Raw genomic sequence first — 14,007 nt, 5'->3', positions numbered from 1 at the left:
TTCATTTATGCTGGAAGTGATAGCAGAGTTGTACGTTTTAATTTGTTTCCAAAACCCCACAGTCAGGACATGCTATATTGTATTTAGATAGAAGCTAGCAAGCTAACTCCCTGCTAACTTCTAACTCCGTTAAATGTCATGTTTTCATGGATGCCTGGATGTTAAACTCAATTGTTACACCTGGTAGAGCAGAACGCTGATCATTTTATTAAAGATGAAAGACTTTAGACAGTTTTTCAACTCTCAGTAATGCCATAGTGATCATTTGATATATGGACCTGCAGCGGAGTTTAGACCCAGACACGGCTAGTGACGTCAGACTGAACAACCGGATAGAAATCATCATTCCCGTTATTCATGATGATTTCAATAACATCACATAATAACATGTAACATCACATCCTGTAAGCATAGTCTGCCTGTGTCTTTTCTCTAGAAATGAACATTTTCAGCCAATATAGGTAATACATCAACATGGCTGCCATGGCTAAGTTAGGAATATTTATAATGTAATGTAATTTCCTTGTGACACACATGTGCAGCTGGCTTTATCACCTATTTTGAATTCGTTTCAAGCACAATACATTTGTAACTTTCAGTGTTTTCCGGTCTTCCAAAAGAAGAAAAAAAAAACCTTCAACTACATGACATGCAATTGTGTATTTGTTTTCACCTTATCATACACTTGAAGTTTTACAAATCACCACTCCTTTTGTTAATATCATTTCAGTCTCAGACAATCTAGTTTTTCTTACAGAGATTGAATGCACCTTCTGCGGATGGCGGTTAGGGTTGCCAACTCCATGAAAAATAAATAAGGGACACCTCGTGGCCAGGGCCGGGCAACCCAGTTGTCTTCACCCTTCCCAGTGTGGTGAATTTTCTAGCTCTTTTTTTTGTGTGTGAAATTTTTTTTTTTTTTTAACCATTTGACTTGAAGTTGATTTAAGCAGATGCATATTCTATTCTTTGTGATATGAACACATGTGAAACAAGTGATCATTTAGCCATTTATTTTTTAGCTCAAAATGACAACATTAACACAATAAAACAGGTCTCTTTCTTAAACAGAAGCCTGTCATGCTTAACTTTTGAGAATATAAGTAAATCTTTCTTTAAAAGAACTTTGTCCTGCTTAACTTAAAATAATAGAAAATAATAGAAAGAAAAACATTCTTGTAACAGTGCACATTTAGTGCATTTAGTACAATTGGCTTCAGTTGAGGTATTATTTCAGCTTTTCTAATGCTAATCAGCTGCTCCTGTTTGTAAACCCGCTTGTTCCCATGATTACGCATCTTAACTGATCATCATTATTCACCTATGTATTACTTTTATGTATTAGTCATCTATTTGTTGTAATCATCTATCCTTGCAGTTGTTTATTACACAAAATAAGTTATATTATCACACTTCTGGCCACATAGCGCTGATATTCACTGCACATGCCCATATTAACTTTTTCCAGCCAGGTGTTTTCCTTTTCCCATTCTTCCCTTTCTCTGAGGGGAACAAACGTTGCTGCTCTAATGCTGGGCTCACACTGTGCGGTTTTAGGCCCATTTTGAGAAGATTTTTGAGTCGTGCGACCGTTTTGGTGATCGGACCGATTTTGGCCTTCATCGTGCGTCGTGTAGTATACGTGGGGTAACGAGAAGTGATTAACACCTCACGACCAGCTCCCGATCATCAATCGCTCGTGAGGGTCTCACCACAGCCGCTCACACTGCTCACGCGCAAACACGTAAACGTCGGTGAAAAAGACGGAGCAGCACGGCTGTGCAGCGTGTGATCTGGACACAAGCGATGGAGGCACAACTTGTAGAACTTTGAAAAGCTCATCCGAGCCTTTTCGATGTGGCATCACAAAATGATCACGACCACAACAACCGTGAAAATAGTTGGATCTACACTGCTGCTCAGTCACAGCTGCCTGATCAATGTTTTTCATTAGCAATTTAGCAAAGTTGATGGTGGTGGTGTGTCTGTGTGAGTGAAAGACGGAGAGGGAGAGCGAGCGACAGAATTTCTGTTATAACCTTAATTTTATGGACGCACAGTGTGAGCACTCAGGTCGCATCAGAGCATCAGGCCGTATAGTGTGAGACCTGCATCGTGACCTACCAACTTCTAACCCCTGCGAGTCAATCGTGCAGTTTGAGCAGGAGCTGAATATCGCGACTGAAAAAAATCGCACAGTGTCTGCCCAGCTTTAGGTGTACTGTCGTCCGAGACTTGCACCGCAGTGTCGGCGTTTGTTTCCCTGTTGGCCAACAACATGCTTCTTGTTGTGGTCACCTGTTGTCTTCCGGTATTTTCTCAGCAAGCGACCTTTCCTCGACCAATGAGATGAGCGGTAATCTGAATTGTCATACTCGAATTGTCATAAGTGTGCTGTCAGCTCATTGGTCACAAAGCAGGAGAGGGGCTGGGAATTATGTTTTCAAACAAAGCGTTAATTCCATTAAAAGTTATAGACTACTTTTGATTCTCACTGTATTACGGGACAAAGTGCGTCCCTTATTAGCTCAATACGGGACGTGTACTTTTGTTTCTAAATACGGGACGATTCCGTATTTTAAGAGACGGTTGGCAACCCTAATGGCGGTACCACACAGTGTGCGTGGACTTCCCCTGTACAGAAGGCAACTACAAATGTTGTGAATGCTAAATAAACAGGAACAAATGATCCCTGTTGTCTTTGCTTAATGATTGTTTTAGTCTTGACAATCCTCATTGCTGGCATTGCATCTTTCAATGCCAGCAATGCCAGGTATCAGTGCTCAAACCTTTTGTGTCTGTTTCCAATAAGTTGCCCACATCGGGAAACCAAAATGTGTTCTTTTACTTGTCAGATGAACATATGAGACACTTTGACTCTTCAGTGCAGTGTGGAGCCTAACAAAGATCTGTTTTGTGTCCCAGCTGATCAGCAGGAGGAGAAGAGTCTGACGGAGCAGCAGAGGAACATTTTCAGCCATCTGGACTCAGCTGAGTCACTACAGAGGAAACAATGAGCTCAACACAGAAGGTGACAGACAGAGCAGGGCGATATGACCAAAAATATTTATCACGATATACATTTGAAAGGTCTGGGCCTCTTTGCTTAGGCTGCTGCCCCCGCGACCCGGCCTCGGACAAAGCAGATGAAGATGGATGGACATTTGAAAATGTGCGATAACAATATAACTGACGATATAAGTGACACTAGACAAAATACTTTACAACTCCACAACTTTATTAAAAGAAGCCCATCAATGTATTTTCACTTATTAAACAAGCAGCTGTTTTTTATGTGCATTAAAGTTATATAAAAATTTAACAGTGCAAATGCAAATTCCTTGCTGACAGTTTAACCAAAAGGCATTTCCAGTGGAAATTGGCCGACATATCCTTAGCATAACTATGTATAATATCCACAAGACTTAAAAAGAGGTTATTCAGTCGTGGCCAAAAGTTTTGAGAATTGCATAAATATTCGAACCTGGAAAAGTTGCTGCTTAAGTTTTTATAATATCAATTTGCATACACTCCAGAATGTTATGAAGAGTGATCAGATGAATTGCATCGTCCGTCTTTGCCATGAAAATGAACTTAATCCCCAAAAACCCTTACCACTGCATTTCATTGCTGTCATCAAAGGACCTGCTGAGACCATTTCAGTAATCGTCTTCTTAACTCAGGTGAGAATGTTGACGAGCACAAGGCTGGAGATCATCATGGCTGTATCCCAATTCAGGTTCTGCAGCTTTAAAGTGCGCAGCCTCAACGGTAGTGATGTGTCCTGTGTCGAAGCTTCGATACCTGTGTCGGGTAATCTCCGGGGAGTTTTTGTGAAGCGCGTATCGAGGCTTGCTTTGATTACGTATGCAGTGACGTTCGAGGCCTCGCGGGCAGTTCGTACCATGTGGCTGATTCAGGAACTGTCTCGCTGGTTCGCGCCAGATTCGAAATAAAGGGCAGCAAAACACAGCTGATTTCCCCATCACACTGTGTTGTGGAATTGGATTAAGCGAACAATTGATGAACATAATAGGTTATGGAGGCGTAGCAGGGAAAGGTTTTTTTTGTTTTCTATCTTTTACAGGAGATTCCAGAACCAGAGCAAATCCACGGAGGGGTTGGCAAGAATCCAGGAACCAACCAGAGAAAGAGAGACCCTGAAAAGAAGCGCAGAGAACCTCAGTTCCAGAGAATGTGTGGTTTAGGAGACTAAAAGCTCGTTAGACACCGGTTAAATGTGAGCATAAAAGTAATGAAGAGTAATGAGAAGGACTTTAGTTATAGTTTTGCAGGATTTCTATGTTATGTAAATTGCCCAAGAATAGTGTTAAGGCCAGATATATGTTACCCGTAGAGGGGGTGAAAAACCAGGAGTAAATTTTAACTCTATAGAGGCTGTTTCCAAAGAGTGATAAAAAGCAATGTAGGACCTGTTATTAGGAAAAGCTAATTATATCTGTTTGGATTTTACGGTGAGCAGTGAGGGAAGTCAGAAGTGGGTTTAAACTGGGATTCTACTTAAAAAGGGGGTAATAATTAAGGGAGGACAGTTCACAGCCCAGCGCAAACATGAGGTGCTGTCTGGAGCTAGATGTTTGTTATATTTTAGCTATTACTGTCACATAAAAGTAAAACTTAATGGGATAAATTAGGGTTTATGTCGTCTTTTAAAAAAGACGAAAAGGGGGTCTGTTGGGATTTAAATATATATATTCTTAGCACTTATTTGCTGATTATATTGTGAGGCCCAACTCTGAGTACAGTCTGTGCCAAAAGTACTGACAGGAAACTACATGCTTTTGCAGAAAATAGGAGCTGCAGCAAGAAAGTGAAACTAAGCAGAGTCTTTGATCGAAACTTAAAGTGCGTGTGACGTCTAGAGGAAGTATATAAATAACTAGGCTTTCTGTTTGTGCTTCAGACCTGAGCTTATGTGTTCGTGTGTTCAGGTCTCCATTCCTGGGAATGAAAAATAGAGATCATCTTTTGAGCTTTGACCACTTTGAGCCGTGTCTTTCTTTGCCGTAGGGAAAACAAAGAACTGGGATTTAATACTTGTAGTTATAAAGAAAGCAATTCTGTTAAACACACCACATTTATTTCTGCTCAGCTGCAGTATCCAGATGAAATACATAATCATATTACACAGTTTTCAACAAACTGCAATTTAGTAAATGCTCGAGTTAAAAGTAACTTTTTGTAAAACTGTTATATTTAGAGCAACTTTTAAGAGGAATAAATTGCCTTATAAAATTAGAGAATTAGCAACTATTCAAAACTTCAATGAACACTTAAAAGCCGATTTACAGAGCTTATAGTTGTTGTAATATAGTAAGAGATGATTTGTTTTTGAAATTTGTGTAATGTGCCTCAATGTTCTTGATATTGTTATTGTTGATTGCTTATAGTTTAATTGTGAAACCCCACTGTGGATGTAAAATTATGTGGATATCTTGAATCTACTTTATTGTGTAATATTTTATGTGATTGTATTTGAAGGAAGACAAGCAACATCTGTTGTGGAAGCTAATGGTTTTTTTTTTTTTAATTAACAAATAAACAAACATAGGATTTATTATCAGTGAATAATTATGTATAAATCTATACAAAATATAGAAATATGTAATAGGAAACAACAATATGATATAAATTCTAAAATAATATGAAAGTGTGTGTGTGTACAATCAGGAGGGATGGGCATGATTTTAGTGTTTGAACAGTCATGAATTATTTTTAACAGCAGGTTAGATGTAATGTGTTAGAACTACCAGCAGGTGGGGATAAGAGACCTTTAAGGTGTTTGGTGCCACACTCCACCTTCAGGTTTAAAACTAGTGTTAATGGAGGGAGTTTGAAGGTTGAGTTTGTTCCACGACTGCATTTCACTCACTGCCTCTGTTTGTATCTCTGTCACTGCAGGACCAACATGGAGCGAGAAGTCAGCGCCCTCAGGAGGCCGACAAACCTCCTGAGCAAAACCTGTCCTGGTTTTGCTCGTCTATAAATAATTGAAACTCAGTCAAATAGTTCATTGTTCTCCAGCAAAACGTTTTGGAAACTCATGTTTAACCTTTAAAACTCTGACATGTTTTAGCACACAAGCCTTCATCGGGGAGTTCACTCATGATTGGACCATGAGAATAAAGGTTTTTAGTTCTTTCAAAGAGTCTTGGAGGTGTTTGATGTTTCTGGGTTTTTTTCTACATATAGGAAGAAACTATTTTTCTTGCTTCATGTAGTGTGGAAGTTTTTAATGTTTCTTTCATCTGTGATGTTCTTGTCTGCTTCCACCGTTTTTTTTTTTCAGCAAAATTATCCACATCCACCACCGCGCTATGCAATCTGGGATATGTTGGGCCATGAAGTCTACACCGACACATCTTTAGAATTCAGGGAAATGAAGGATGCATTTGAGGGCCGCATTTCGAGCAGCCTTCGAATTGGGACAGCCTTTGTCACGTTGCTCTGACGTAATCGGCTTTTAAGGCTGCAGACCCTGAATTGGGATACAGCCCAGGAGTGACATGTTTAGCCACATGTTCTCCTTAAGTTGCTGGCTGGCTGAGTGGTGTCCAAGAAACGATGTGGGCTTCATAGATAATTGGCAAATCTTCTGGAGGAAACCTGGTCTTGTTAGGAGAGATGGCATCCATCCCACTTTGGATGGAGCAGCTCTCATTTCTAGAAATATGGACACATTTATTAAACCCCCTAAAATATGACTATCCAGAGCTGGGACCAGGAAGCAGAGTTGCAGTCTTACACGCCTCTCTGCAGCTTCTCTCCTCCTGAAACGACAGCCTCAACATAGCATTTAATCTGTTATTAGACTATTAAATATTTCACTTTAATGTTGCAACTATGTAGAGCTGGGCGATAGAACGATAACGATATCTATCGCGATATAACTTTTACTCGATAGAGAAATTAAGCTATCGTGATAGACCTCGCCGCTCTTGTCCTCTTAAAAAAACAAAAAACAAAAAAAACAAAAAACAAAACAAAAGGTCGGCCGATCCAAATTAAGTAGCGCAGAGCCGAACCAATCACAGCCGCAGCGTCACGTCGCGTGACTTGTTACGTACAGCACAAGTGCCAAGCCGCACATGTGTTTGTTTGGGAAGCGGCCAGCGGGTAATGGAGCCAGCGCATAATGGAGGAAATGAGTGTGCCGACTAGAAAAATCAACCGAGCGTGACCGAAGAGAAAACAGATGATGGTTCCAATGCCAGAGAGATTGTCGAACGGAAGAGCCATAGAAGTTCCGTAGTGTGAAGGTATTTCGGCTATTTCAAGTCTGACAAAAACAGAGTAGCGTGCACTGTAAATTGTGCCGAAAGCAAGTCTGGAAATACAATAAACTGGTGCATGCGTCACACTGTGCGCCACGTTATTGTTTCGGTGAAATGAATTTCTACAATACTGTTACTGTTAATTCTACTCTCTGCAGTGTTTAAATGCTTACATATACATACAGTTACTGTCCGTCCACACATACGACTCGGTTCTGCTTCTATGCCCCAGCTTTGTTTACTTTTTCCCACCGAGGCTTCTAGACTTCTGATTGGCCAACATTTCTGCACGGTTAGGAATCTAGCGCCACCTGCTGCTTTGGCATGTTCATAGCAGCGTTTTCCTTCATTTCTGCCTTTACGTGTGGACGGGATTATTTTTTAAAACGAAAACGGAAAATCTCCGTTTTCAAAAATACCCGTGTACGTGTGGACGTAGCCTCAGTCTCTGACTGGAAGCGCTAATTCGTCATTCGGCTTTTGTCAGACTAAAGTAACTGTTAAAACTGTTTGAAAAGCTCAGCTATACAACAAGGAGAGATTGAGAATTTCCTTTTAGTTCTCAGTTTATTTGATATTGACAAAAGTTAGTCAGTTTTGTCTGTTCTTCTGTAAAACTAAGATTTATTTTTAGAATTAATACTTTTGTTTCTAAGTGGAATTGACAATTTAGTCTGTTTCATTTGTTCTATTTTGAAACTTAAATGCTTTAGCGGCTGTCTTTTGTGTAGTTTGCAATATTTGCCTTTATTTATCTGAAAAAGTCTCATGTTCCTTAAGTACATCTACCCTGTTGAACTTATTATGGGAAATAAATATTTAAAAACAAGCTGCTGATTATTTCACATTTTACTTGTGAGCAACGGCACATTTAAATCTTACGAATATAGTTATTTGGCTTATATCGTGATAGATATCGTTATCGCCTGAAATGAAAAAAAACATATCGTGATATGAAAAAATCTCATATCGCCCAGCTCTACAACTATGCGGTCACTTCTGTCTTTAAACAAAATATTTTCCAGTTACAGAAATCATGAAATCCAAACTAAAGTGTTACTGTTGCTATATGCATTTAATATAAATAATCGATGATGGTACTGACATGAAGGAAGAGAAAGTTACAGGTTGCATCCTTTGAGTTTGTCTTTGGGCGATTTTTATGACAGATGTTTCTGTTCAATTCTTACAGACGCTGTGACCTCGAACTTAAGCAGGTCGTAAAGTATGTGCAGCTCAATAACTTCATAATTACACCCTGTGGTATTTAGGCAGCAGAACAACTAAAAACTAGAAAGCGAAAATTTCAGAAGAAATTTTAAGTGTGCCTATGCCGCTGCTAATCAGTGTAGTTTGCCATTCATACGGCTACAGAGAGCAAAGCTCAGCAGAGCAGCCATTCTCCACCATGAACTATGATAAAAACAAACACCGCTCACGCCTCACAGATGACAGCTTACAGTTTTGTGTAAAGATGAGGTGACTTCGTACAGCCCTGATTTGCAGACGCTGTGCGCAGAGGTTCATGAGCAGAAGTCCCATTGTACCACAGCAGACCCGACAATGTTTGCATGAACACGCTTTGAAGCATTAAGTTATGGACCACTTTTCACACATGGTTGGTGTACCCACACAGCCGGCTGTAGCTTTTCAACTAACAGCCCAACACACACCCAAAAAACAGCCGAGAGAGCACAGACTTTACGCCCGTAGGTCCACCTCCCCTGCAGCAGCACTGCAGACCACGCCCCGCCACACACATCAAACATGTAAAATAAATATTTATGCACTTTTGCATTCACTTTTTATTTTTACACAGTGTTCTGAATGATTAATAATGGTCTACAGCCAATCTTGTGTATTATTATACAAACTTTGGTTGTAAGATTCAGATAACTATTTAATAAAAGCTAAATATTTTATATGAGAGTAAGAAAGAAAAGTATATCTTTGTGCCCCCCTTTCCCTGTTAATGCCCCACCTGGCCCCTGGCAAAAGCTTTGCTAGATCCGCCCCTGCACAGTTACCAGCTGTCAGCTACACAGAAAAGGAGCTTGGTGTTATTCGTCTCTCAGAAACAGTTCATAACTTCCCTTCCACTCATTCATGTCACTTAAAAGGTAAACCTGTTTCTTGATCACCAGTTCAGCTCTGATGATTCAGTAAGGACATCTCCTGGTTTGGACCAGCCGTTTTTAAAGCTGTGGCTCCAGCAAAAATCAGCTGATACTAGAAATTAAAATCAAATGAGTTCTAACAGCAGCTGATCAAGCTAAAACGTGCTGCTGTTGTTTAGCGCGATAAATAAACAAGAGAGAAAAGCCGATCATCCACAAATAATGAATAAATTAGGAGCTGAAGCTAAAAGGACAGTTTATTTGTACCATCTTCATGTCAACACATTGAAGAACATCACAGATGAAGAAACATTAAAAACTTCCACACTACACAAAGCAAGAAAAATAGCTTTTCTTTCAGGTGGTTTCAGAAAAAACAGAAACATCAAACACCTCCAAGACTCTCTTTGAAAGAACTGAAAACCTTTATTCTCATGGTCCAATCATGAGTGAACTCCCCGATGAAGCCTTGTGTGCTAAAACATGTCAGAGTTTAAAGGTTAAACATGAGTTTCCAAAACGTTTTGCTGGAGAACAATGAACTATTTGACTGAGTTTCAATTATTTATAGACGAGCAAAACCAGGACAGAGAAAAAAGGACAAAACTGACTCAGTAAAACGACAGAAAATAAGATCCCATGTAAATCTGTATTATGTAGAAGTTCAGCCCAGCAACCAGTTCAGTTCAACACAAGTTTAAATGATTCTATCTGAACTCTGTGGAGCCTGATCTCAAGCTTTTTGAGTCTGACACTGAAACCAGAGGATCTTTCTGTCTCTTCAGATTCACTGTGATCCAGTGATGGGAGTGATTTCAGCCCTGAGTGATCACGCTGATGTTTGCACAGAGCAGACAATGAGGTGAATGTTTGGGCACATTGATAACAGTGAAACAGTTTATTAGTAACGTGGGATCGTTTGTGTATGGAGTATGAACTGAGATTCCTGAAGCTCTTGTCACACTGGTCACAGCTGTAGTTTCCTTCCATGTGTGTACGTTCATGCTTGTTACGACTATTTGAATGTGAGAAGCTTTTGTCACAGTGTCTGCACTTGTATGGTTTCTCTCCCGTGTGGACTCGTTTGTGTGATTTAAGCTCACATGCAGTGGTGAAGGATGACCCACACTGATCACAGAGGTGCTTTTTAACCCCACTGTGAATCAGTTCATGTTGTTTTAACTCAGCTGATGTGGTGAAGCCTCTCCCACATTCTTTGCAGTATTTCAGTTTGTCTCCAGTGTGTCTACGTTGATGTTTTTTTAGGTTCTGTTGCCAACTGAAAGTTTTTCCACAAAGGTCACAACGAAAGTCTTTCCCACCACCACAGCGATGACAGGGTTGAGAACTGGATCCATCTGTGTCGCTCTGCTTCTAAACAAAGACACAAAGACAGTGTAAGTCACTCCTTCAACACTTTTATCCTGAACGTCGCCTGAAATAAAGAGCATCTCTGCAGATGTCCAATTACATTTTACTGTTTCAGTTAACACACTCAGTTTACTGGGCTGTAATAACTACAATACTACCACCATAATACTACAGTAATACTAAAATCATAACTAACATGAAAATCTGAATAATCACTCAGAGCTGCTTTTCCATGCAGTAGAATTGCTAACATGCTAACACAGTTTAATGAGCAGAGTTGTTCCAAACAGTCAGGCTAAAATGACAAGATAACAATATAAATACATACCTCACAGTAACTGCACTTGTTGAGTCTCTTTCTGGTGTGGATCTGTTGGTGTTCTCTCAGGTAATGTGGAGATTTAAAAGTCTTCTCACACAGGTCACATTGATAAGGTCTCTCCTCAGTGTGGGTAAACATGTGTTGTTGTAACTGTGTGCGAGTTATAAACTGTTTGCCACACTGTTCACAGCAGTACACATCATGTCTGGTGTGAATGCGTAGGTGTATATTTCGGCTTCCTCTCTGGCTGAAAGTTTTTCCACAGATGTCACAGCTGTATGCCTTAATTCCAGAGTGGGTAACTAGATGATTCTGTAAGTTGCCACTTTGAGTAAAAGCTCTGCCACACTGATCACAGCTGTACGCTTTAACTCCACTGTGGATGAGTTGGTGCTGTTTTAGGGATTCCTTCCAGGAAAAAGACTTTCCACACAGGTCACAGCTGAACGGTCTCTCTCCAGTGTGGATGACTTGATGCCGTTTTAGTTCAGCCTTCCCAGTAAACTCCTTCCCACACTCGTCACAGCTGTATGCCTTAATTCCGGAGTGGGTAACTAGATGATTCTGTAAACTGCTTCCTTGAGTAAAAGCTCTGCCACACTGATCACAGCTGTACGCTTTAACTCCACTGTGGATGAGTTCGTGTTTTTTTAGGTGACCCTTCAAGTAAAAAGACTTTCCACACAAGTCACAGCTGAACGGTCTCTCTCCAGTGTGGATGACCTGATGCCGTTTTAGTGAAGCCTTCAGAGTAAACTCCTTCCCACACTCGTCACAGCTGTACGCCTTAATTCCAGAGTGGGTAACTAGATGACTCTGTAAGTGGCTACTGTGAGTAAAAGCTCTACCACACTGATCACAGCTGTACGCTTTAACTCCACTGTGGATGAGTTGGTGTTGTTTTAGGGAATCCTTCAAGGAAAAAGACTTTTCACACAAGTCACAGCTGAACGGTTTCTCTCCAGTGTGGATGAACTGATGACGTTTTAGTTTATAAATCCCAGTAAAATGCTTTCCACACTCGTCACAGGTGTGTTTTTTCTCTCCCTTTCTTCTGTGAGGTTTGTCGGCCTCCTGAGAGCGCTGACTTCTCGCTCCATGTTGGTCCTGCAGTGACAGAGATACAAACAGAGGCAGTGAGTGAAATGCAGTCGTGGAACAAACTCAACCTTCAAACTCCCTCCATTAACACTAGTTTTAAACCTGAAGGTGGAGTGTGGCACCAAACACCTTAAAGGTGTCTTATCCCCACCTGCTGGTAGTTCTAACACATTACATCCAACCTGGTGTTAAAAATAATTCATGACCATTTAAAAACACTAAAATCATGCCCATCCCGCCTGATTGTACACACACACAAACATATATTATTTTCATAATTTATATCAGATTGTTGTTTCCTATTACATATTTCTATCATTTTTTTTATAGATTTATACATAATTATTCACTGATAATAAATCCTATGTTTGTTTATTTGTTTATTCAAAAGGAACCCCATTAGCTTCCACAACAAATGTTGCTCGTCTTCCGTCAAATACGATCACATAAAATATTACACAATAAAGTGGATTCAAAATATCCAGATAATTTTCCATCCACAGTGGGGTTTCACAATTAAAATATAAGCAATCAATAATAATAATAATAATAATAATAATAATAATAATAATAATAATAATAATAATAATAACAACAACAACAACAACAACAACAACAACAACAACAACAACAACAACGAGGCACATTACACAAATTTCAAAAACAAACCATCTCTTACAATATTTACAACAACTAAGACTACGTTCACACTGCAGGTCTTAATGCTCAATTCCGATTTTTTGATCAAATCCGATTTTTTGTGTCTGCTCGTTCACACTACAAATAAAATGCGACAGCAAACGCGCTCTAGTGTGAACGCTCAAAGCGGCCCGCATGCGCAAAAGAAGACGTCACACACAACGCGCTCTGTTTAGACCCAGAGCAAACAATATTGTTTGATAGATGGCCCTTAATATAAAGAGTTCGGACTTTAGATTTCCCAATTTTTGCTTTAAGTTATTTTGTTATTTACATAATAATGTAAATAACCTAATAATGATCCTTATTGCTGTTTTAGAGGAGCGCTGCTTCAAAGGATAGTTGCAGATTTCTGTCAGAATCTGCAGATTATACAGTACAAATAAAATGTTCACGTTTATCCAACATTGTCTTTCCAACAGTTTCACTGACATCTACACGGGATGGCCAGAGAAGCGTTTGCGATGTCTTCTCTGGCGCGTATAATTGGCGTCTGTCTTGTGTCGGTGACGTAAAAGACGGATTTAATGCGACCTGACCGTTCAAACAGCAGTCGCTTTCTAAAACATCGGATATGTATCGGATTCAGTACCACATACGAAAGTGACCCAGATCGGATTTGAAAATATCGGATTTGTGCCGTTCACACTGTCATACCATGATCGGATATGGGTCGCATAGGGTCAAAAAAATCGGATTTGATGCGCTTTCGCCTGCAGTGTGAACGTAGCCTATAAGTTCTGTAAATCAGCTTTTAAATGTTCATTGAAGTTTTGAATAGTAGCTAATTCTCTAATTTTATAAGGCAATTTATTCCACTTAAAAGTTGCTCTAAATATAACAGTTTTACAAAAAGTTACTTTTAACTTGAGGATTTACTAAATTGCAGTTTGTTGAAAACTGTGTAATATGATTATGTATTTCATCTGGATACTGCAGCTGAGCAGAAAAAAAAAGTGGTGTGTTTAACAGAATTGCTTTCTTTATAACTACAAGTATTAAATCCCAGTTCTTTGTTTTCCCTACGGCAAAGAAAGACCCTGCTCAAAGTGGTCAAAGCTCAAAAGATGATCTTTATTTTTCATTGACCTGAACACACGAA

General features: G+C 39.7%; 2 protein-coding genes across 6 annotated transcripts in view; one reads left to right on the top strand and one right to left on the bottom strand.

Annotated features, from left to right (window-relative positions):
• LOC145431134 (uncharacterized) overlaps positions 1-14,007 on the bottom strand; it is a 61,682-nt gene that overhangs the window by 35,023 nt on the left and 12,652 nt on the right. For 4 of the 5 annotated variants that reach the window (XM_080306583.1, XM_080306584.1, XM_080306580.1 and 1 more), the window contains 2 exons: positions 11,112-12,212; positions 9,652-10,786 (listed from right to left, as the gene is read on the bottom strand). In XM_080306583.1, the coding sequence (XP_080162709.1) occupies positions 10,094-10,786; positions 11,112-12,212 (1,794 nt within the window). In that variant the 3' untranslated portion in view covers positions 9,652-10,093. Of the gene's footprint in view, positions 1-9,651; positions 10,787-11,111; positions 12,213-14,007 lie in introns of those variants that run through there. The other variant, XM_080306582.1, reaches the window with a different exon arrangement.
• The window catches only part of LOC145431132 (uncharacterized), a 77,624-nt gene continuing 66,521 nt past the window's right edge, over positions 2,905-14,007 (top strand). The window contains exon 1 of the mRNA XM_080306579.1: positions 2,905-3,031. Within this exon, the coding sequence (XP_080162705.1) occupies positions 3,014-3,031 (18 nt within the window). The 5' untranslated portion in view covers positions 2,905-3,013. The remainder of the gene's footprint in view (positions 3,032-14,007) is intronic.

Source organism: Astatotilapia calliptera, chromosome 9 (genome assembly GCF_964374335.1).
Source record: "Astatotilapia calliptera chromosome 9, fAstCal68.1, whole genome shotgun sequence".
Lineage (NCBI taxonomy): Eukaryota > Metazoa > Chordata > Actinopteri > Cichliformes > Cichlidae > Astatotilapia > Astatotilapia calliptera.
This window is presented reverse-complemented; position numbering and strand designations above follow the sequence as displayed.